The sequence below is a fragment of the Octodon degus genome, unplaced genomic scaffold (genome assembly GCF_000260255.1).
Source record: "Octodon degus isolate 3935 unplaced genomic scaffold, OctDeg1.0 scaffold00104, whole genome shotgun sequence".
Classification (NCBI taxonomy): Eukaryota; Metazoa; Chordata; class Mammalia; order Rodentia; family Octodontidae; genus Octodon; species Octodon degus.
In genome coordinates this window covers 3111951-3131460 of record NW_004524680.1, presented here as the reverse complement: position 1 = coordinate 3131460, position 19510 = coordinate 3111951, and the positions used below count along the sequence as shown (strand labels likewise).

At 54.2% G+C, this 19510-nt stretch overlaps 2 protein-coding genes across 6 annotated transcripts in view; one reads left to right on the top strand and one right to left on the bottom strand.

Annotated features, from left to right (window-relative positions):
* Adck5 (aarF domain containing kinase 5) overlaps window positions 1–2947 on the top strand; it is a 17774-nt gene extending 14827 nt beyond the window's left edge. Inside the window, exons 4-15 of one of the 5 annotated variants that reach the window (XM_023723885.1) lie at window positions 493–568; window positions 675–875; window positions 944–1084; window positions 1163–1276; window positions 1371–1502; window positions 1572–1655; window positions 1731–1812; window positions 1878–1956; window positions 2049–2140; window positions 2228–2480; window positions 2547–2663; window positions 2750–2947. In XM_023723885.1, the coding sequence (XP_023579653.1) occupies window positions 493–568; window positions 675–875; window positions 944–1084; window positions 1163–1276; window positions 1371–1502; window positions 1572–1655; window positions 1731–1812; window positions 1878–1956; window positions 2049–2140; window positions 2228–2480; window positions 2547–2663; window positions 2750–2855 (1477 nt within the window). In that variant the 3' untranslated portion in view covers window positions 2856–2947. Of the gene's footprint in view, window positions 1–488; window positions 569–674; window positions 876–943; window positions 1085–1162; window positions 1277–1370; window positions 1503–1571; window positions 1656–1730; window positions 1813–1877; window positions 1957–2048; window positions 2141–2227; window positions 2481–2546; window positions 2664–2721 lie in introns of those variants that run through there. The other 4 variants (XM_004638873.2, XM_023723886.1, XM_023723888.1 and 1 more) reach the window with 4 other exon arrangements.
* Cpsf1 (cleavage and polyadenylation specific factor 1) lies at window positions 2924–18811 on the bottom strand. Its single transcript, XM_004638872.2, has 37 exons — window positions 18550–18811; window positions 10784–10811; window positions 10568–10701; window positions 10366–10446; window positions 10130–10281; window positions 9898–10044; window positions 9616–9755; window positions 9429–9539; window positions 9270–9363; window positions 9036–9123; window positions 8831–8953; window positions 8683–8734; window positions 8485–8579; window positions 8330–8404; window positions 8181–8261; window positions 8010–8099; window positions 7761–7871; window positions 7550–7691; window positions 7284–7462; window positions 7067–7203; window positions 6822–6996; window positions 6547–6753; window positions 6384–6473; window positions 6163–6306; window positions 5932–6084; window positions 5082–5198; window positions 4915–5005; window positions 4759–4843; window positions 4541–4682; window positions 4304–4456; window positions 4054–4230; window positions 3916–3982; window positions 3787–3834; window positions 3554–3709; window positions 3347–3476; window positions 3123–3261; window positions 2924–3043 (listed from the first exon to the last, which is right to left on the bottom strand). The coding sequence occupies exons 1-37, from the start codon at window positions 18691–18693 to the stop codon at window positions 2996–2998; spliced, it is 4326 nt and encodes a 1441-aa protein (XP_004638929.1). The 5' UTR covers window positions 18694–18811; the 3' UTR covers window positions 2924–2995.
* Window positions 18812–19510: the final 699 nt, after the last annotated feature.

Genomic DNA, 19510 nt, shown 5'->3' with positions numbered 1-19510 from the left:
CCAAAACCGGGATTGAATTCGGGCCCTTGCGCTTGCCAAGCAAGTACTTATTCCACTGAGCCATCTCCCCAGCCCCTTCTGTGGAGTTTTTTTGTTTTGTTTTGTTTTTGTTTTTGTTTTGGGGGGCGGATTTTTTTATATTTGTGAGGTCTGATTCAGGTGATGTGCTCTTGTTGGGGACACTATTAAAGTGACACATGGTATATTCTCAGTGTCCAGTCAGGTGGCGTAAGGATCTGTTTGTCTCTTAAATTTCAGCATGTTCCTCCTTGTCATTGATAAGTACACAGGGGTGACACTTTGAGATGATGTTAGTGTCTGTCCTGTGACCCTCCTGCCTACATAGAAATCCCAAATAGAAGGACCAAAAAGTTCTCATGAGCTCCAGAGGGGTGGCAGGAATAAGGATAGACCTCAAGGAGGCTTGGGGAATGAGCGACCACACAGGAGCCCCAGGGCCTGGGTCTTGGCTGAGCCTACCTCTGCCCGCAGGTCCCTGAGGATCGGCCTGAATATCTCCCTGGACTATTGGTGGTGTACCAACGTCATCCTGCGAGGGATAGATGAGGTCTGTCCTCATGCCTGGGCATGTGGGAATACGCTGGAGGTGGTGGGTGCTGGGGGACTAAGGAGGTGGCCACCTGCCCCATCATCCCCTCCATGCCTCTGGTCAGAACAGCCCGGGGTATGTGGAGGTGATGTCTGCGTGTCACCAGCGAGCAGCTGATGCCCTGGTGACAGGGGCCATCCGCAATGGTGGCCTCTATGTGAAGCTGGGCCAGGGGCTGTGTGCCTTCAACCATCTGCTGCCACCAGAGTACATCAGGACCCTGCGTGTGCTGGAGGATAGGGCCCTCACACGTGGCTTTCGGGAGGTGAGCTCCACCCATGGGAGGGTAGGAGACAAGGATGGCCAGTTGCTGCTAACTCCTGTTCTCATCAGGTGGATGACTTGTTCCTTGAAGACTTCCGGGTACTCCCTCAGGAGCTCTTCCAGGAGTTTGAGTACCAGCCAATGGCTGCCGCGAGCCTGGCACAAGTGCACCGCGCCAAGCTACAGGATGGCACCACTGTGGCCGTGAAGGTACCTGGGCTGTACGTCCAGGGTTAGGCTCTTGGCATGGTGGCCATCCTGGACCTAGACAGAGCCTGCCCCTCCCAGGTGCAGTACATTGACCTGCAAGACCGCTTTGAGGCAGATGTGCACACACTGGAGGTCCTGCTGCGGCTTGTGGAGCTCATGCACCCCAGCTTTGGCTTTAGCTGGGTCCTACAGGTAGCACTACCCCAGCGGGTGGGAGCCACATCCTCCAGGTGGTGGGTGGAAGTTGGGCCTGGACTTTGCCCCTTAAGTACCTGTCTGGCTGCAGGATCTGAAGGGGACCCTGGCCCAGGAGCTGGACTTTGAGAATGAGGGCCGCAATGCGGAGCGCTGTGCACAGGAGTTGAAGCATTTCCGCTACGTTGTGGTCCCCAGAGTACACTGGGACAAATCTAGCAAGGTAGGCTGGCTGGCTCCTTCCTAGGGGGCAGCACCCATCTACTGAGCTTAGCCTCTCGCTCTCTCCCAGAGGGTGCTGACAGCTGACTTCTGTGAAGGATGCAAAGTTAACGACGTGGAGGCCATCAGGAGCCAGGGACTAGCAGCGCAGGATGTGAGTGCTACACGCAGGGCAGGGTACGGGGGTGTTGCCTGTGTCTACTGCATATCCGTCCCATCCTTTCCCCAGGTAGCAGAGAAGCTGATCCAGGCTTTTGCTGAGCAGATCTTCTACACAGGGTTCATCCACTCTGACCCCCACCCTGGCAACGGTAGGAAACCACCCCAGGGTAGGGTCTTGGTGGGGGTGGCATGAGCTGACGTGTTGTGTCCGTAGTTTTGGTGAGGAGAGGCCCAGATGGGAAGGCAGAGCTGGTGCTGCTGGACCATGGGCTCTACGAGTTCCTGGATCAGAAGTAAGTGGGGGCGGGCGGGTGGGAGCTGGGCAAGGCTCTCCCTGGGCCCATCTTGTGCCCTGCTATGTAGGCTCATTGCTAGGCTCCCACAGGGACCGGGAATCCCTGTGCCAGCTGTGGCGAGCCATCATCCTGAGGGACGACGCAGCAATGAAGGCACACTCAGCTGCACTTGGTGTACAAGGTGAGGGTGGCTATTGGCTGCCAGGGTGGACAGGTGGGGTCACCTGCAAGGCCTGCTGCAGAGCCTGCTCAGGCTGTACCTCTGCAGACTACATGCTGTTCTCCGAGGTGCTCATGCAGCGGCCCGTGCGCCTAGAGCGACTGTGGACCTCTCGCCTGCTGAGCCACGAGGAGGCAGCCTACATGCAGGACATGGCTCGTGACCACTTCGAGAGTGTCATGCGGGTGCTCAAGGCAATGCCACGGTCCATGCTGCTCGTGTTGCGCAACATCAATACTGTGCGTGCCATCAACGTGGCCCTTGGCACTCCAGTGGACCGCTACTTCCTCATGGCCAAGAGGTTGGTTGACCTGAGGGTAGCATGGGGGCAAGGCGGGTCAGCAGCTTATCCATGTGTCTGACACAGCGCTGTTCGGGGCTGGAGCCGGCTGGCAAGTAGAATGTACCAGGGCATCTACGGCAGTAGCCTCCTGTGCCGTGTCAGGGTCATCTGGGAAACGCTCAAGTTTGAGGTGGCCCTCAGGTGAGTGAGCAGGCATACAGGACTAGCTGCACAGCTGGTCAGGACCTGCTCCCCACAGCCCTTGACCCTTGGCCCTGCCACCACAGGCTGGAGACCCTGACTATGCGACTCACTGCCTTCCTGGTTCGTGTTCTCACCCACCTGGGCCTTCTATCCCAGACTGAAGAGCTCTACCAGTACCTGGAGACCTAGACATGAGGGGGTAGTGATATGGACTACCCCTGAGGCTCTGACAACACAATGACCACACACTTTTCTCAAATAAATTGTTCTCCTTGTATTTTGTACAAAAAAGGGCAAGAGGTAGTATGTATGGGTGGGTAGGATCAGGGCTAGAAGTGGGCAGTGACTCGGTCTGTCTCCAGCAAATCATCCAGGATCTGTGGAAAGAGGGAGGTCAGGGCAAGACCCAAGCAGGTTGGGAGTGGGCTGGGGTGGGCAGGCAGGCTGGGTACTCACAATGTCAGGCGTAGTTCCAATCTTCTTAGCCAGCTCACCACGCTCCATAGTGCTAAGGTACAGGTACCGGTTAAGCAGCTCCCCATCAAGGACATTCCGTACAGCGTTCTGCAGGATGCGCCGATCTACATGCAACATCCTGGGGAAGGTGGGCATTTGGTGGGGGTAACGGAAGACCTGGCAGGGTAATGGGGCTGGGGAGGTAAGCAAGGGCAGGCACTCACCGGAAGGCACGGGGATTGAGGCCGGCATGGTGGGGCAGCATGGTGGTTAGTGCGTTCTGCAGCATCAGCAAACGCCGGTAGGTCTTCTCCTGCATGGGCAGCAGGAGCCCAATGCCACCATCCAGTGTAGCTGCAGGATCAGAGGACACAGTGTGAGCCACACTGTCACCACCCCCTGCCCTCCAGGGACAGCTGTCTGGCACTCACCAAACCATGTGATGTGCTTATTCTCCCACACAACTGACTTCTTGCTGGGCCCCTCTGTAGCCCCCCGGCACGGGGTCCTCCAGAACGTGTTCACATGCGCTCCCACGTGGAAGTCTGCCCGGCGCAGCAGGCGCATGCCTCCAAAACTCTCCTTGGCTAAGCCAGAGCGACCCAGGTCACTGCCAGCCAAGCACCTGGTGCCCAGTGAAGGGGGTTGCCAGGGACACACTCACCTTCTGGCAGGTACATGTACACCATAAGGTTGCGATCTCGGTCAGACACTGAGGAGGACAGAGGCCGAGTCAGCCAGCTGTGGAGTCCCAGCCCTACAGCACTCTCCCAGGAAGACCCTGTATGCTCACCCAGGAAACCTAGCTGGGCGTTGTCCACCATGAAATCCACGCTGTACACTTCCAGGGGCTTGGCATCCTGGGGAAGGGGGGGGGGTCAGGCTGGGCCTCGGGCCGGTGCCCACCCCACTGCTAAGCCACATGGAGTACCCGGGACACCAGGCTCAGGGTCTTGCTCTCCTCCTGGTAGCGTAGCAGTGAGATGCTCTTCATGACATCTGCAGCCAGGATGAAGTTTTTTACGCTGATCATCTGATGGATGTACAGCTGGGTATCGATGAAGGCCATGCCTGTCAGCTCACTGGCCCGGAGGCTCCACAGGAAGATCTGCAGGGGGTTGTGGGTGAGCGGAGGCAAATGGCACGGGCACAGGTGGGTGGGGCAGGCAAGGACAGCAGACCTTCTGGCCGATGGCTGACACAAGGTGGCCATTGCAGTGGCACAGGGCTGTCACGGGCCCCTTCTGTTCCTTCTCATACAGGACCTTGAACTTGTTTTTGGTTAGGGGCTGGCCAGGCTCAGGCACCACCTCAATCACATCCATGATCAGAATCTAAGCAGGAAAGGGACACATGGAGATGGCAGAGGTACTGCCTCCCCCACCCAGTGGCCCTTCCCCCACCTACTGCCCCCTTACCCGCCCTCGACATGTGACTTCCTCCCCCTGCATGAGGCAGGTTCCAGCGGCCACATAGCCTTTGAGGCCTGACACGGTCTCCTCGCTGCGCAGTGACACTGTCTTCATGCACGTAACGTGTTCCCACTCCTCTAGTTCGATCCTGCACAAGGCCAGGCCTCCTTAGGACACTCCAGCCTGGCAAGCAAGGCATAGCCCCCACTCAGGCCCTGTCTTACCTGGCATTGGGAATGGCCTCCCAGCTAACTGGGGAGATGAGCTGGATAGAGAAGGCCTCTTGCTGTGGGTGGATGTACCTGTCATCTGCAGGGATGGGCAGGGTGGTGGTCAGAGCCAGCCCTAAACACAGCCCTCCCATCTCCAGTGCTACATACCTCTCTCAATGGCCTCAAACTCCTTTTCTTCCCCTGTCATTCGTGGGATGCGGGTGCATGGTGTGCTGGTGCTGGTGGCCACAGCATACACCTGAAGGATTAGGGGTGTCATACACAAGGCCAGGAAGAAAGTGGGGAGGCTGTGTGGGGTGTGGTGGAAAACAGACCTTGGACTCCACGTGATAAGCCACGTAATGGGCTGTGCAGCGCAGAGGGATCTTCCTGACAGGCCACGGGGCATCGTAGGACAAGTAAGCCGGCAGGACACTGATCCTCAGCTCACCCTGGGAGTGAAGGTCAGTGAGGCCTGTGACAGCCAAGGGCATGATGGGCAGATGCAGGTCACTAAGGTCTCCTTGATGCTAGCTACCCTTGGCTCTGCCAGAGCAAGGGAAAGCTATATGCCACTGTGCCCAGTGAGGGCCCAGCAGGTGCTGCAGCACTGGTGGCCAAGTTCCTCCCATTCACAAGCCCCTGTCTATTCTCCTGGGTTCACCCCAGGCTGGGAACACTAGCAGAGGACACTGGAAGCTGCTGGCAAAGGAGGCCTTGCAGACTAGAAAAATAGGAGAGTCCCTGGGTCAAGGACTGGAGCAGTTACAAGTTCTACAGGATCCCTGGGGTGCACTTGCCATGTCAGAGTCCCTGAGTGACCCAGGACGTCACTGCTGCTAAGCAGGGCGGCATGGGTAAGAAAACTGGCTCAGAAAAGGGGTACGCCTGTCTCAAAAGTCAACACAGCAGTTATAGGCAGAATGGAAGTGCAAGCTGGCTCAGCGTGGCTGGGGCAGACCTTCCCATGTGCACCCCAGGGCCACAGCGAGCGACCTCATCACTGCCTCCACTCCCAGCTGCCCCAAGCTCCAGACATTTTCTCTAGGAAGGCCACATCCCACCCTCCTCAGACACTGTCCCAGGTTCTCTGGGGAAAACTGAGGATCCCTCCTACCCTAGTATCAAGGCCCTCCATTATGGCGTGGGGGGCCCACAGAAGGGAAATAGCCTGAGCCTTCCTACCTGTCTGTTGAAGTACAGAAAGCCACGGGGGCAGTTGACATTGTGGAATGGGGCGAAGGAGTCGATGGGGCCATCGATACCCATGGGGTGGAGCCGCAGGGCCCCCCGACCAGTCACCAGGAGCCAGTGGGGTGAGGGGCCACAAATGAATACCTGGGGACAAACAGCAGGGGACACTGAGTAGGGTCCCAAGCATCTAGACTCCCAGGTTCCCACACAGTACCTACCTACCCCTGAATAGCCATAAATGTCCTCAAAGTAGCGGAAACGTGCCACACGGCCTCGGACCCCAGACCCCTCCTCAGTGCTCCCACCTTCTGCCTTCTTTTTGGATGGCTTGGGCTTCTTCTCACGAAAGTTGATGTTGTGGGGGACCTGGCAAAGGTCACGATGAAAGCCAGGCTCTATAAGCCTGGACTCCCGTATGCCCACATCCTAGCAGGGTCTGATACCTTCTTGAAACGGACTTTGAGGTTGCCCTGGCCAAGCTGGGAGTCGTGAGGGAAGGCCTCATAGATGAGCAGCTCCTGGTCCACATGCACCTAAGGGACCAGAGAGACAGGGCCATCAATGTGCGCACGGCTTTCAGGGGCAGGCAGCCCACAGAGTACTCACCAGCAGATAGGGCCTGCTCTGGCGACTCCCCAAAGCAACCAGCAACACCTCCTTGACCAGTGGCAGCTCGCCCTGGCGTGTGGCTTCCTCCTTGCGGGCCTCCCCCTGTGTGGTGGGCTGTCCAGAGGAGCTGTCCACTAGGACCCGCTGTCCCACAGGGAAGTTCTTCACCAGGAACACCAGCCGCCAGTCTGGGAGCTGGTAGATCTGTGGGGAATGAAGGTTAGTGACGAGTCGCTGTGCTACAGGGGCTGGCGTGCTGCAGGCCTACCTACCTCCATGGTGCCGTTCTCCCGCACCAGCAGGCACCAGTGGGTGGGCTCTGCTCGGAAGGGTGTGGGTTCTCGGTCAGCAGGGGGCTGGCTGCTCCTCCGGGCCTCCTCCTTGCTAGGGCTGAAGAGGGAGCTGGAGTCCCCATATAGCATCTCCTCCTCATCGTCCACTGTGGGGCTGGGAGCCAAAAGACATGTCACAGCCTGCCCTGGGGACCCAGGCCACCACTCTCTTGGCTCCCACATACCTGGTCTCCGAGCCCAGGCCCTCTGCCTCCAAGCTACTGCGACCCCCCAGCTCATCACGGGCACCGCCCAGGCGGCTCTCTGTAGTGAACATGCCGCTGACATCACGGTACAGGCAGAGCGTGATCACCTTGGACTGCTGCAGGGAGCGAGTATGGGGCTCAACCACAGCGGAGATAAGTGGGTGGGGGATCACAGGCATGGGGTGGGAGGACCTACATGGTGCAGTGGAGGCTTGTGCAGGGCCAGGCGGTGGTGGCGGCCTCCATAGGAATCACTCTTCAGCAGGAACATGGTAACGTGACCCTCGGCACTCATGATAACCACATAGGGGTCAGCCACTGCACATTGCACGATGGGAGCACCCAGGTCCACAGGTATGAAGTGTAGCTGATTCACTGTGGACACAAGGTGGTCAGCCATTCGTACCCATTGCTCCCCCTCAGAATGTACCCCCAGGACATGGCCCTATAGGACCTGCCCACCTCCTTCCAGCAGACGGATGCCCAGTGGTGACACCTGGACAATGTAGCGATTGTCCCCAATGTTTCCAGCGAAGACTGTGGGGCCCTGGGTGGCGAAACCACTGGTGTCCAGCTCCATAATCTCCTGGCCTGTCTGTAAGATCTGCAGATGGCCACAGTGAGCTTTATTCTCTTTGGGGACCCCAAGCCCCAGACCCAGGCCCAGTCCTACCATGGTAGAGTCTTCCCGGCTCAGAATGAGAAACCCATGTCTCCGCCCATCATCCTCTGCTTCAGGGGCACTGGTTTCCTGTTCTGAGCCCTCTGCTTTGGGTGTTTCTTCCTATAAGGGCCAAAGAGAGGTAGGATAGGAGCCATGGTCTGATGACACAAACATGTGGCCTTGACCATGTGAACCAGGCTGTTCCCAGGACACCAGTGGTCCACACCCTCCAGACTTCCTGAGTTCACTCTTGCCTACCTCCTCCTTACGCACAGGAGCTATGACTGTCCACATGTCATAGCAGCCAGGAAGTTCAAAGGTTGTCACCACCTGGGGCCGGATACTCTTCTGGAATGAAGATGGGAAGGTCGGGGAGCCAGCCTACCTAGGTCCCCTGGAGTCTACCCTGCAGCCCTTCCCTTCACACACCTGCAGCACTGACAAAGCTCCATTCTTCCCATAGCCGGAGCAAACCACAATCTCCAGGTCTGGCTCAGGGCTGTTCTGAAACTGCACAGGATGAGGTGAGGATGCTGTCCCTACCAGGCCCCAACCCAGGCCCAAGATCCCTCAGGCACCTCTTCAGAGAGGAAGGCAGGTTCACCCACAGCAGCGTTGGCACAGGGTCCGATGTTGAGCATGCTGTCACACACCTGCAGGCACAGTAGCAGTCAGAGGGGATAGAAGGAGTGGGGGTTACTACTTCACCTTAAAAATCACATTCTACACGAACCTCAAAGGAGTAGGTGGCCAGCTGTGTACCTGACTGGGCCTCACTGCCATACACCTCAATTTCGTCCACCTCGTCCTGTGGCACTGTCTTGCCCCCTGTAGCACACAAAGCCCCCCTGAGCCTGGCCCTGGGCATTTTAGCCCTTCACCTGCCCCGCTCACCCCAGCCCTCACCTGCCCCGCTCACCCCAGCCCTCACCTGCCCAGCCTACCGCCGAGTCCACCCGCTTCTTCTTGGAGGGAGGCTCTTCCTGTGAGGAGGGAGAAGGTGATAAGCAGCCCTGAGACTGTCCCACACAGAGGGCAGAGACGGGACAGGTTCAGGGCTCCACCCTATGGATACCCACCTTGTCGGCAGCCTCTCGGACTGTGCTGGCAGGGGGTTCCTGCAATTTCTCCGTGTACTTGAGGAGGAGGGAATTGCCCAGGCGAGAGCCCAGGAACAAGTACCCAGGCTCCATGGTAACCATCTGAGAGGACATGTGGTTGATGTCAGGGCCATGTCTGGCCCCAGGGCAACCCTCCCCAGCCCCACCCTGTCATCCTACTCACACTGGTGGTGAGGACACTGGCAGCAGCCTTGTCAAAGTGGAACGCACGGACGCTACGCATGCCATCAGTGATGAGAGTCAGCACATAGCTAGGGAGGTGATCAGAGGGGGATGTGGTGAGCACTAAGTACAGAAGGAGTCCAGGGGTGCGGTGAGGAGTCAGGATAGGGAGCACTGAGGGGACAGGGAGGGAGTGTGGGGTCCCAGGGTGGACTACTCATGGGCTAGAGCTCACATCTCGCCACCCTTGAGGGAGATGACCATCTTGTCATAGGAGATGAAGGCAGCCTGCGCACAATCCAGAGTGATCCGCACGCCCTCCTGAGTGCCTGCGGGAAGGGCAGTCAGCCCACCTGAAGGCCTCCCCCCACCCTGCCCTGGCCACTGTACTCACGCAAGGGGAAAGCGGTAGTGCCCGTGGTGAGGCTGTTGAGCGCCACACCATATGGAGGGACACTCTGGTTCAGGTACAGTAGCGAGTTGACTGCGAAGATGACTACCCCACCTAGAAGTGGACATGGGCTGGTAAGCAGGCTCCGTGCCCCCCACCCCATCACCACACAGCTCCACTAGGCCCTCACCTATGGGCTTGGGCACAGCCAGTGCCTGGGTACAGTCGAAAGGTAGGCTGGTGAGGGACCAGATGACAGGGTGGACTTTCTGTGTGATGTTCAATGAGATGGCCACAATAGAGCATGTGTCCTGCCTCACAGCCACCCGCCTAGAGCAGGAAGCAGGTCAGCCAGAGGCAGTGGCCCACCCCACTCCTTCCCTCCAAGGGAACAACCACCACATCCCTCCCTCTGGCTCGCCCAAGGCAGAGGCAGCCAGGAATGCACAGCACGAGGGCCTCCAGGGCTCACCCGGGCCAGGTCTGGTTGGGCTCAAACAAGATGAGCAGGGTGGGCTCATAGTAGCCGTGCAGGAACTGCAAGTCAACAATGTTGAGCAGCTTCTCATCCAGGGCCCGCACATCGATGATGTAACTGGGCAGGAAGCTGGACCTCTGCCTGGGGGTCACAGGTATCAGAGGAGCTGTGCCCCAGTCCACAGGGCACAGGGAATGGGGTGCCCATGCCCCCCTGTGGCACTCACCCCTCACCCACGAGCCCCTCGTGCTCCTCAGCCAGGCTCTCCCTCCGGAAGGGCAGCACCACCAGCCGCGTGCCATAGATGAGCATGGCTGCACAGCGGCCGTCTGGGTCCACGCGCACTCGAGGTGTGTGCACGTTCTGCACGAACCCATCCTAGGGACAGAGAGGGGTCAGCCTGGCTGCAGGGCGGGACCCAGGAGAGCACCAGGGCAGGGAGGAGGCCATGGCGAAGCCTACCCGTAGCTCAGGCTCCTCAAAGTAGTGCAAAGACAGTGTCTTCAGGTCATGGGTTCCCGGGTCATATTCCACCACTGATAGCTGGGGGCAGGAGGTCAGAGCTGTGGCCCACACACCAGTCCAGCAAGTACCAGTGGCTCCACCAGCACTTCCCCCACAAGCCATCCAGAGCCCAGGACTTGCCCACTGCATCCCTGCTCACCTTCGCATCCTTGAAGCTGAGGAGCAGCGCGTCCCGCTTGGCACCTGCCAGCTGCACACTGGCCATGGACATGACATTGCCGAAGAAAGAGAAGGAGGCCACCAGCTCCAGCTTCTCCCGATGGGACTTCCCCTCTAGGGAAGGCCAGGATCTGAGCCCCTGCGCTCTGACTGCTGCACACCCGCAAGCAGGGCCAGGGCAGATCCCCATACTCACCTGTGGTCCTGTCATTCTTGGTCAGAGCCTGAAAGGGGAAAAAGTGGAGACAGTGGGTGACAACTCATCTGGAAGCACTCAGCCCCTGCCACCAGGAAGCTCTACCCAAATTCTCTCCAGTGGGTGGTATGCAAGCCAGTGCATGCACACAGCTGTGCACACCCTCACGTATCGACGCTCCCAGCCTGGCCACTGGGCTTCCCAGGAACCCCTTGACTCAGCTGCCCCAGAAGGCCATCCCACACTACATGTACTCAACTTCTAGCCCTAAATGTGTCTAGCTTTGGACCTACAGACAGTGGTGGCCCTGGCCCAGGTTCAACCCAGACAGTACAAGACAGACTTTGGCCATAGCTACAAGGAGGTCCTGATGAACCAGCACATGGTAAGGGCCGTGGCCCCAGGACTTGGCAGGCTAAAGTGGGAGAACCCCTTGAGCCTAGGAGTTCCCAGACTATAAAACAAGACCTAGTCTCAAAGAGGGAAACAAAGGAGGCTCCAAGCTCTTCGCATAGATCAGGTGCCACTGGGTCAGGATCCCCTCCATGCCACAGGGTTACACGTGTGCTACTCCCCCGGGGACAAATTCAAGACAGCTGCAGAGTGGAGCTGATCTGAACTGTACTGTGCCCCAGTGACTGGCCACTTCTGTCTTCTCTCCAACAACCTGAACCACTGCAAGAGGCCTGACTACTCCGAGGGCACCACATTGCCTGGAAGACCAGAAGGGGCAAAATGGGAGTGAGGAGACACAGACACACCTGGCCTGCTGTGTCCTAGCCCAACCCAACACACAGGTGTGTGTGACTATGACTGCCCGGGGCTATGTGCCCGGGGCAGCTTGGCCACACAGCAGCTAATGGGCTGAGCCCTCCCTCCTCCATCTCCAACCCTGGCCCTCTCCTGCATCTGTCTGGTGTGTGTCACACTGACCTACAATGGGCAGCTGTGGCTCTACAGCCATATCCAGTGCCTTAAGGATCCTTTAGGATATTCTATACCCACTAAATAACTTAAAAGGTTCTTTAACTTCTGTGGGCTGCGACTAGTGAGAGGACACTGTACAACTGTTTCTTTGTTTGAGACAGGGTGATGCTATGTAGTTCAGGCTGGCCTTGAGCTCACTTTGTAGCCCAGGTTGGTCTCAAACTCCCAACAATCCTCCTGCCTCAGCTTCCCAAGTGCTGGGATCACAGGCATGCACCACCATGAACAACTTTGCACTGCTGTTTGTTTTTTGTTGTTTTTTTTTTTTTTTAATTCCCCCCTCTGCACTGCTGTTTTTAATCTCTTGCCAACCTCTTGGTTCTGGAGAATCTACATTGAACTACAACCTATTTTAATTTTGAGAAAGGGTCTCATTAAATCACTAAGTTGCCCAGATTGGACTTAAATTTGTAATTATCCTGCCTCAGCCTTCTTTTACTTTACTTTTTAATTTTTATTTATTTATTGTTTATTTATTTATTTTGGCTGGCTCAGCCCACCCTGAGGACGGGGTTGGCACAGCATGTGGTGCTGGGGCATCAAACCACAGTCCTCTGCACCTGCCTAAGCTTGCCTAAGCAGGCACTTTAGAATGCTGAGCTATCTTGCTGGCCCCATTTTCTTTTTTTTTTTTTAAAGAGAGTACAAATTAGAATTAAAAAATTACAAGTGATCTAGAACTTCATTTAACAAAATAATATGAAGTTCACAGTTTGTTTCTTTTTTATGTATTTAGTACAGGGTCTACAGGGTCTCACTACACAGATCAGACTCTGTTTTCAGCCTCCCAAGCACTGGGATTACAGGCGTGCACCACCATACCCAGTCTCTATACTGGCTCAGCATGCCCTGGGGACAGAGTTGGCAGGGCATGCCTAGGATAGAACCTGGTCCCTGAATCTGCCTAAGAAGGCGCTTTAATCCACTGAGCTATCTGCCTAGCCCTACCCAGTATTTGTTGTAATACACAGAGTTGTCTTCCAACCAGTTATTCATATTACCAGATATATGCATGTAAAATTGGAAACAGACAGAAAAACACAAAGAAATTAAGGAGAGAAAGTACAAACAATTGAGAAAAGGAGACAAAACAAATTAAAGGGGCCGGGGAGATGGGTCAGTGGAATAAGCGCTTCCCTGGCAAGCACAAGGGTCTGAGTTCAATACCCGGTTCCTCAAAAAAAAAAAAAAAAAGAAGAAGAAAAGAAAAAAATACCATTACTATACCTCACAGAGATAAAGAAAACTTTCTTCAAATTCATTTGGAACCAGAAGAGACCCAGAATAGCAAAAGCAATCCTGGGAAACAAAGGAAAGGCAGGAGGTATCACAATCCCTGACCTGAAATTATACTATAAAGCCACTGTGATAAAATCAGCATGGTACTGGCATAGAGACAGACCTGAGGATCAGTGGAACAGATCAGAAGATGCAGACACAACTGTAAACTCAGCCATCTTATCTTTTTTTTTTTTTTTTTTTGGTAGTACCAGAGATTGAACTCAGGACCTTGTGCTTGCCAGGCAGGAGCTTATTCTACTGAGCTATCTCCCCAGCCCAGCCATCTTATCTTTGATAAAGGGGCAAACAGGCTCACTGGAAGAAAGATAGCCACGTTAATAAATGGTGCTGGAAAAACTGGCTTTCCACATGCTGAGGGTTAAAACTAGACTCATGACTATCACGGTGCACAAAGCTACAGTCAAAATGGATTGAAGATTTAAATATTAAAACAGAAACACTAAATCTTCTGGAGGAAAATGTAGGTAGAGGGGCTGGAGAGATAGCTCACAGGCATAAGCCCCTACTTGGTAAGCACAAGGACCCAAATTAAATCCCCAGCCCCACCTGCCATGTGGTCTCACCCTGGATGTGGGAGCCCAACATGTAGCCCCTTAACAGGGTGTGGTGGTACACACCTGTAATCCCAGCAGTTCGGAGGTTGAGCCAGGAGGATCTCTGTGAGTTTGAGACCAGCCTGAAGGCTACAAAAGTGAACACAATGCAAGTCCAAACTGCACCCTGTGTCAAAAGAAAGAAAATGCTCTTCAGCCAGGTATGGTCGATTTTAGTAGTTGGGAGGCTGAGGCAGGAAAAGGAAAAGGAAAAGAAACTAGGCATGGTGGCACATGCCTTAATCCCAGCATTTAGGAGACTGAGGCAGTAGGATCATTGTGAATTTGAGGCCAACCTGGGCTACACAGCAAGACCCTGTCTCAAAAAACTAAAAAATACGTTAATAAATAATAATGATAATAAATTTTAAAAAGGGAGAAAAAAATAATTGAGATATGTACATGTACCAGGTCCTACAATGAATGTAATCACCATGTACTGTAAACATGCACTCAAAAAGTTTTTAAAAGTAAAATGGAGGGGCCGGGGAGATGGCTCAGTGGAATAAGCGCTTCCCTGGCAAGCGCAGGACCCAAGTTCAATCCCTGGCTCCGCCAAAAAAAAAAAAAAAAGAATCCCCCAACAGGCCAGTCCTGCCCCCTGGTGGGCTGAGCTGGCCACGCGCACTCACACTAAATAAATAAATATTTAAAAATAAAAAGGAGGAGATGGCTCAGTGGAATAAGCGCTTCCCTGGCAAGCATAAGGACCTGAGTTCAATCCCCGGTTCCGCAAAAAGAATAAAAGTAAAATGGGGTGGGGGACTTAATGGCAGAGCTCTTGCCCAGCATGCAGGCTCTGGATTTGATCTCCTGCACCACAAAATAATAAATAAAAAATTTAAAAATAAAAAAAAAATTAAGAGGGCGAGTACGGTGGCAGCAAATTAAAAAAAAAAAAATTTAAAAAGCACTCTTTCCATGCTTATTATTGGTTTATTTCTTTGCTTTCTTTTGTACAAACCTTTTTTGCACAACTGTCTGGGTTCACTGTTTCCTCCCTCATGGAACTCTCTACCCTCGTCAAGTTGGGCCGTAACCTTGCCTGCCCCCAGACCACCCTCCCCAGTCACCTGCGGTTCAGCAGCAAAAGACCCAGTGCCAGATCCCTCCCTGGGCTCCCCCTACTTCCCTGGCCAGGTCCTCTCCAATTCCTTGGTGGCTCCCCTCTGAATGCTGGGGTTCCCTTATTCTTGGCTGTCTTCTGAGGAACTTTACCAGTTTCAGAGGGCAGACAGCACTCATAGGCTCAAGACCCCAATTTTACCTCAGCCCAGACACTACTCCTGCCCTTCCACTGTGCCAGCTGACAGAATCAGAGGTGGTGGGTGGGTGGGTGGGTGGGTGGGGGCGTGAGACAGCCTCAACAACCCGCGCCCTGTACAGAGCTTCTGCAGCCTCCCACACCCTACCAGGGTTGTTCAGCATGACCAGTACAACAAGGCAGGAGTGACAGTGGTCGGTCTCGGTAGCCTTCTGCTCTACGGCGTCTGCCTGTGGAGGGGCCGTGAGGGAGGAACGAGGCCTGCCAACAGCCAAGTGAGAGTGCAGGAAGCAGACACCGCAGCTGAGTGGAAGCATTAGTACTTCAGCCCTGCCTCACGGGAGGACCAGAGCAAGAGCCACCCAGGTAAGCCACTTCCAATTACACGCTTGAGATAATACTGGCTTAGCATCTAAGTTTTGAAAGAACTGCTATGCAGCAGGCAGAAACTAATACAACGTCCAGAAGTGAAAGTCTCAGCGTAATTCCACCCCTGGCCTTCTGCACCCCACGGAACAGCAACAACATCCTTCCAAGTGTTCAGACTTAATTTCAGACCTGCTGCGCAGACTCTCACAAAACCCGGATGTCACCCTCAGCTCCTCTTTCACACCCACCCTACCCACTCCTATCACTCCATGGCCACCACACTGTCCAATGACTTCTCTGCTGAAACTGTACTTCCCATTTGACTCCAACTTATGCATGGCGCACTGTCACCTCGCCCACCTATTCTCCCTCACTCTACCTTCTTTTCCTGCTGCCACATGACCTCTGCAGGAAGGCCCTCTTCCTCCACCTAGAACCTCTCTGCCTGACTCACAGAGGCTTCTCCACCATCTCCTCCTTCTTCAAAATCCCACCTTCCCAAGAAAGCAAGATTTAACCCTGCAGCCTGGCTTCTCACTCCCCATCCTCCTCTGCTGTTCCCACACTATTCATCTCTCACATAGATCTTGGCTGTACACAGCCTGTTATCCACACTGCAAGCTCCACAGGGCAGGCACTGCTGATTGTAACATGTAGCAACATCTCACCACCTGCCTGCACACTAAGTATCCGCTGAAAAGACAAATGAATTCCAGTGGGCTTTGAACCCAGTTTGTTAAAAATGTAGCAGCATGCCAGTGGTGCACACCTGTAATCCCTGTAATCCCTGCTACTTGGGAGGCACAGATGGGAGGGTTACAAGTTCAAGGTCAGGTGGCAATTTAGGAAGACACTGTACCAGACATAAAGCACTTGTCTAGAATGCATGAGGTCCTAGATTCAGTATACACTACTAGGAAAAAAGCTGCCAATTTGTAAAACTACACTGTCTACAGGAACAAAACCTGTTACCAGAATTAATCTTCAGGGCCCGGGTAGATAGCTCAGTGGTCTAAGCAGCTGCCTGGCAAGTGCAAGGACCTGGCTTTAATTCCCAGTATCACAGGCCGGTCCTGTGCCGTGCTGACCACTGAAACAGTGTGATGAGGGCCGGCCAGATAGCTCAGTGGACTAAAACGCCTGCTTAGGCAAGCGTAGGGACAGGGATTTGATTCTCAGCATGTCATGCCAGCCCTTTCCCCGGGGCGCACTGAGACTGCAATTGAGACTGGGCGTGGTGGTGCACACCTGTAATCTCAGTGCTTGGGAGACTGAAAACAGGAGGATCACTATGAGTTTGAGTTGCACAGCAGAGACCCTGTACCAAATAAATAAATAAATAAATAGGGGCTGGGGAGATGGCTCAGTAGGATAAGCGCTTGACTAGCAAATGCAAGGATCTGAGTTCAATCCCTAGTTCTGCCAAAATAAATAAATAAATAAATAAATCTTTAATAATAATAATAATAAACTGAAAGTTTAGGGAGGTATTGGCACAAGCCTTAAGTCCAGCACTTAGGAGGCTGAGGCAGAATGACTGTGATGTTTTGAGGCCATCCTCGGTTACACAGTGAGTTCACAGCCAGTCAGAACGTGAGACCCTGTCTCCAAAACAAAACAAATATAAATTAGATTTTTCAAAATTGGGAAAAACAGTTTCAAAATACAGCCAAAGATGCTCTCATTTGATGTGATACTAGCTTCACAGGTTCACTTGGAAGAATTCTTCAGCTGGATGTGGTGGAACATGCCTGTCATCCCAGCACTCTACGAAGGTAAAGCAGGAAGATTGCCAAGTTCAAACCCAGCCTGTGGAATTTAGCAAGTTAGTGAGACCCTGACCCAAAATAAAAATAAAAAAGACTAGGGAAGTATCTCAGTGCAAAGGCCCTGGATTCAGTCCCCACGATTTTTTTTTTTTTTTTTTTTTTTTTTTTTTTTTTTTTTTGGTGGAACCAGGGATTGAACTCAGGCCCTTGCACTTGCCAGAGAAGCGCTTATTCTACTGCGCCATCTCCCAGGCCCGAGAGTCCCCACTATTAAAGAAAAAAAAATAAAAAATAAAAAAATAAAATAAAATACAAAGTTCTCACTAAAACCTTTTTCTTTTCTTTCTTTCTTTCTTTTTTTAGACAGGGTCTCCCTATACAGTTGAGGCTCATACATACTCAGATTAGCCTTGAACTCACAGTATCCTCCTGCCTCAGCTTCCTGAGTGCTGGGATTACAAGAGTGTACCACCATACTGTGCTACTAAGCTAGTACTCCCCCCCCCCCCCCCCCGTGTTCCATTCTTTTACTGCTTTGCAAGCCAGGCTACATGGTGAACTCAAGGCCAACCTAAACTACACAGTGAGACCCTGTCTCAAAAAAACAAAAAAATAACGCTATTTTTCCTTGTTTCGCCGTGGATGTACCAGCAAAGCCAGACACATTTCATGCACAAACGCACATATGCTAGATGGGTACTGAGGACAGGCAGCCTCCTCCAGCTTGCTTCTCTACCGGTGCCAGTCCTTATTCAAAACCCTCTGGATGGCTTCTCTCTCCTTTGGACAGCATAGTCCTGGCCTGTACGGTACACACTGCGCACACCACCTGCAAATGCTCTGGGCTGTTCACAGGCTGTTTCCTCCTCTGCTTTGAACATCTCTCCTCCCTCCCCACCACTGACCAGCCTAAGCATTACCCCTCTCCGAATACCTAATAAGCTTCCTCTTGCAATAGGTCTTCCTGGACCAGCTCCATTCCCTCTGGCAGCCAAAGCATCCAAGTGTTCTCCCACCTCATTGATTGGTTTGTCCCATGTTACTACAGCTCCTACCAGTAGTTTGTCTCCTGCTAGATCCAGACTTGCTCCTTTAGATAGGAATGCTCTTCTCTTAACAAATGCCTCCTCTGCCTCGGAGAAGATCCCCTGATCATCCTATTGAAAACACCCAGCGTCCTTCTTTCCCTCCCGGAGTCCCTCCGCGGCACAGCGGCAGTGTACAAATCTATTTGTGGAAGGTCCCTCCCAAGTGTGAGCAGCTCTGGTTCACCGTCGCATTCTCACCACGCACATCACAGCACGCAAAGGCTCCTCATCAGCCTAAGACACAAAAGCGCATGGCATGACCGCGAGTGCAGGCGAGCCCGCGCCGGGCTGGATGGTGTCCAAGACCAGCTCTAAGGGCAAGAAGCCCGAGACCGCTCGGGGAGCCTGGCGACATCGCTGCCGGCAGCACCTCCGCTGTCCCCACCTGGCCTACCTCGGCGTCGCGGTTCAGACGGTACACGTAGAGCTGCGAGGTCCCCGCTACCACGAGGTTGCGCTCGCTATTGTTGAAGAAGTTGCAGTACATCGCGAACTCGAGGCCGGTTGGCGGGTGCGCCTGCTTGTACACGGCGTACATGGCGCCGTCACCGCCGCTGGGGCCCGCTCGGTGCGCCCACTGGGAACCTTGATCGCGGCGACTTCGCCGAGCAGCACGGAAGCCAAGCTCTAAGAAGCCAGGCTCCGGCACCTGCGCAGTGCGCCCAGCGGGAAACAAGCAACTCGGAGGACCTGGACGGTGGCGGACTGGGCCCGGCCGCTTTCGAAAGCCGAGTCCCAAGGTTCCGTGCTCGCCCAGAAGTTCCCGTCTCCAGTACCTTCAAGGCCCGCCAGGGGGAGCGAATGCAGCCTAACAGCGGCCCCTGCCGGCCGGCGGAAGTACCATCGGCTGGGGCTTGGGAGCGGGGTCTTGCATTAGAGCAGCGGGGTTAGTTGTGATTGTAGGCTAGAGCGGCAAGGCACATGTGTCCTGGCCTCGGTGTCCTAGAAGGGCATGGGAACGTGTTTGTGTCGCACCCAAACCCTCCCGCTTCTTCAATGAGCAGTGAGCAAAGTGCAGTTTGAATACCGTGGGTGATGAGTGATCCCTGATCCACACTCAAAAGCAAAACAAAATAAAACAAAAAACCTTAAGAGTTAAAAACTGGAGAGCTGGAGAGATAGCTCAGTAGAATAAGCGCTTGCCTGACAAGCGCGGGGTCCTGAGTTCAATCCCCGGTGGCACACGCCTTTAAGCGTGGCTGTTGAGATGGCTCAGTGGTCTAAAGCACCTACTTAGAATAAGCTTTAGCAAACCACAGAGACCATGGTTCAATCCCCCAGCACCACATGTCAGCCAGCCCCGCCCCCTGGTGGGCTGAGCTGGCCACGCACACACACATAAATAGGTTTAAAAA

Excerpts from the sequence above, each read along its gene's own strand:
- Cpsf1 (XM_004638872.2), bottom strand. The coding sequence starts at position 18,693 with ATGTACGCCGTGTACAAGCAGGCGCACCCGCCAACCGGCCTCGAGTTC. Across the intron at positions 6,754-6,821 it reads GGGAGAACGGCACCATGGAG|ATCTACCAGCTCCCAGACTG; the intron begins GTAGGTAGGCCT and ends CATTCCCCACAG. Across the intron at positions 3,262-3,346 it reads CTCAATCCCCGTGCCTTCCG|GATGTTGCATGTAGATCGGC; the intron begins GTGAGTGCCTGC and ends CACCTTCCCCAG.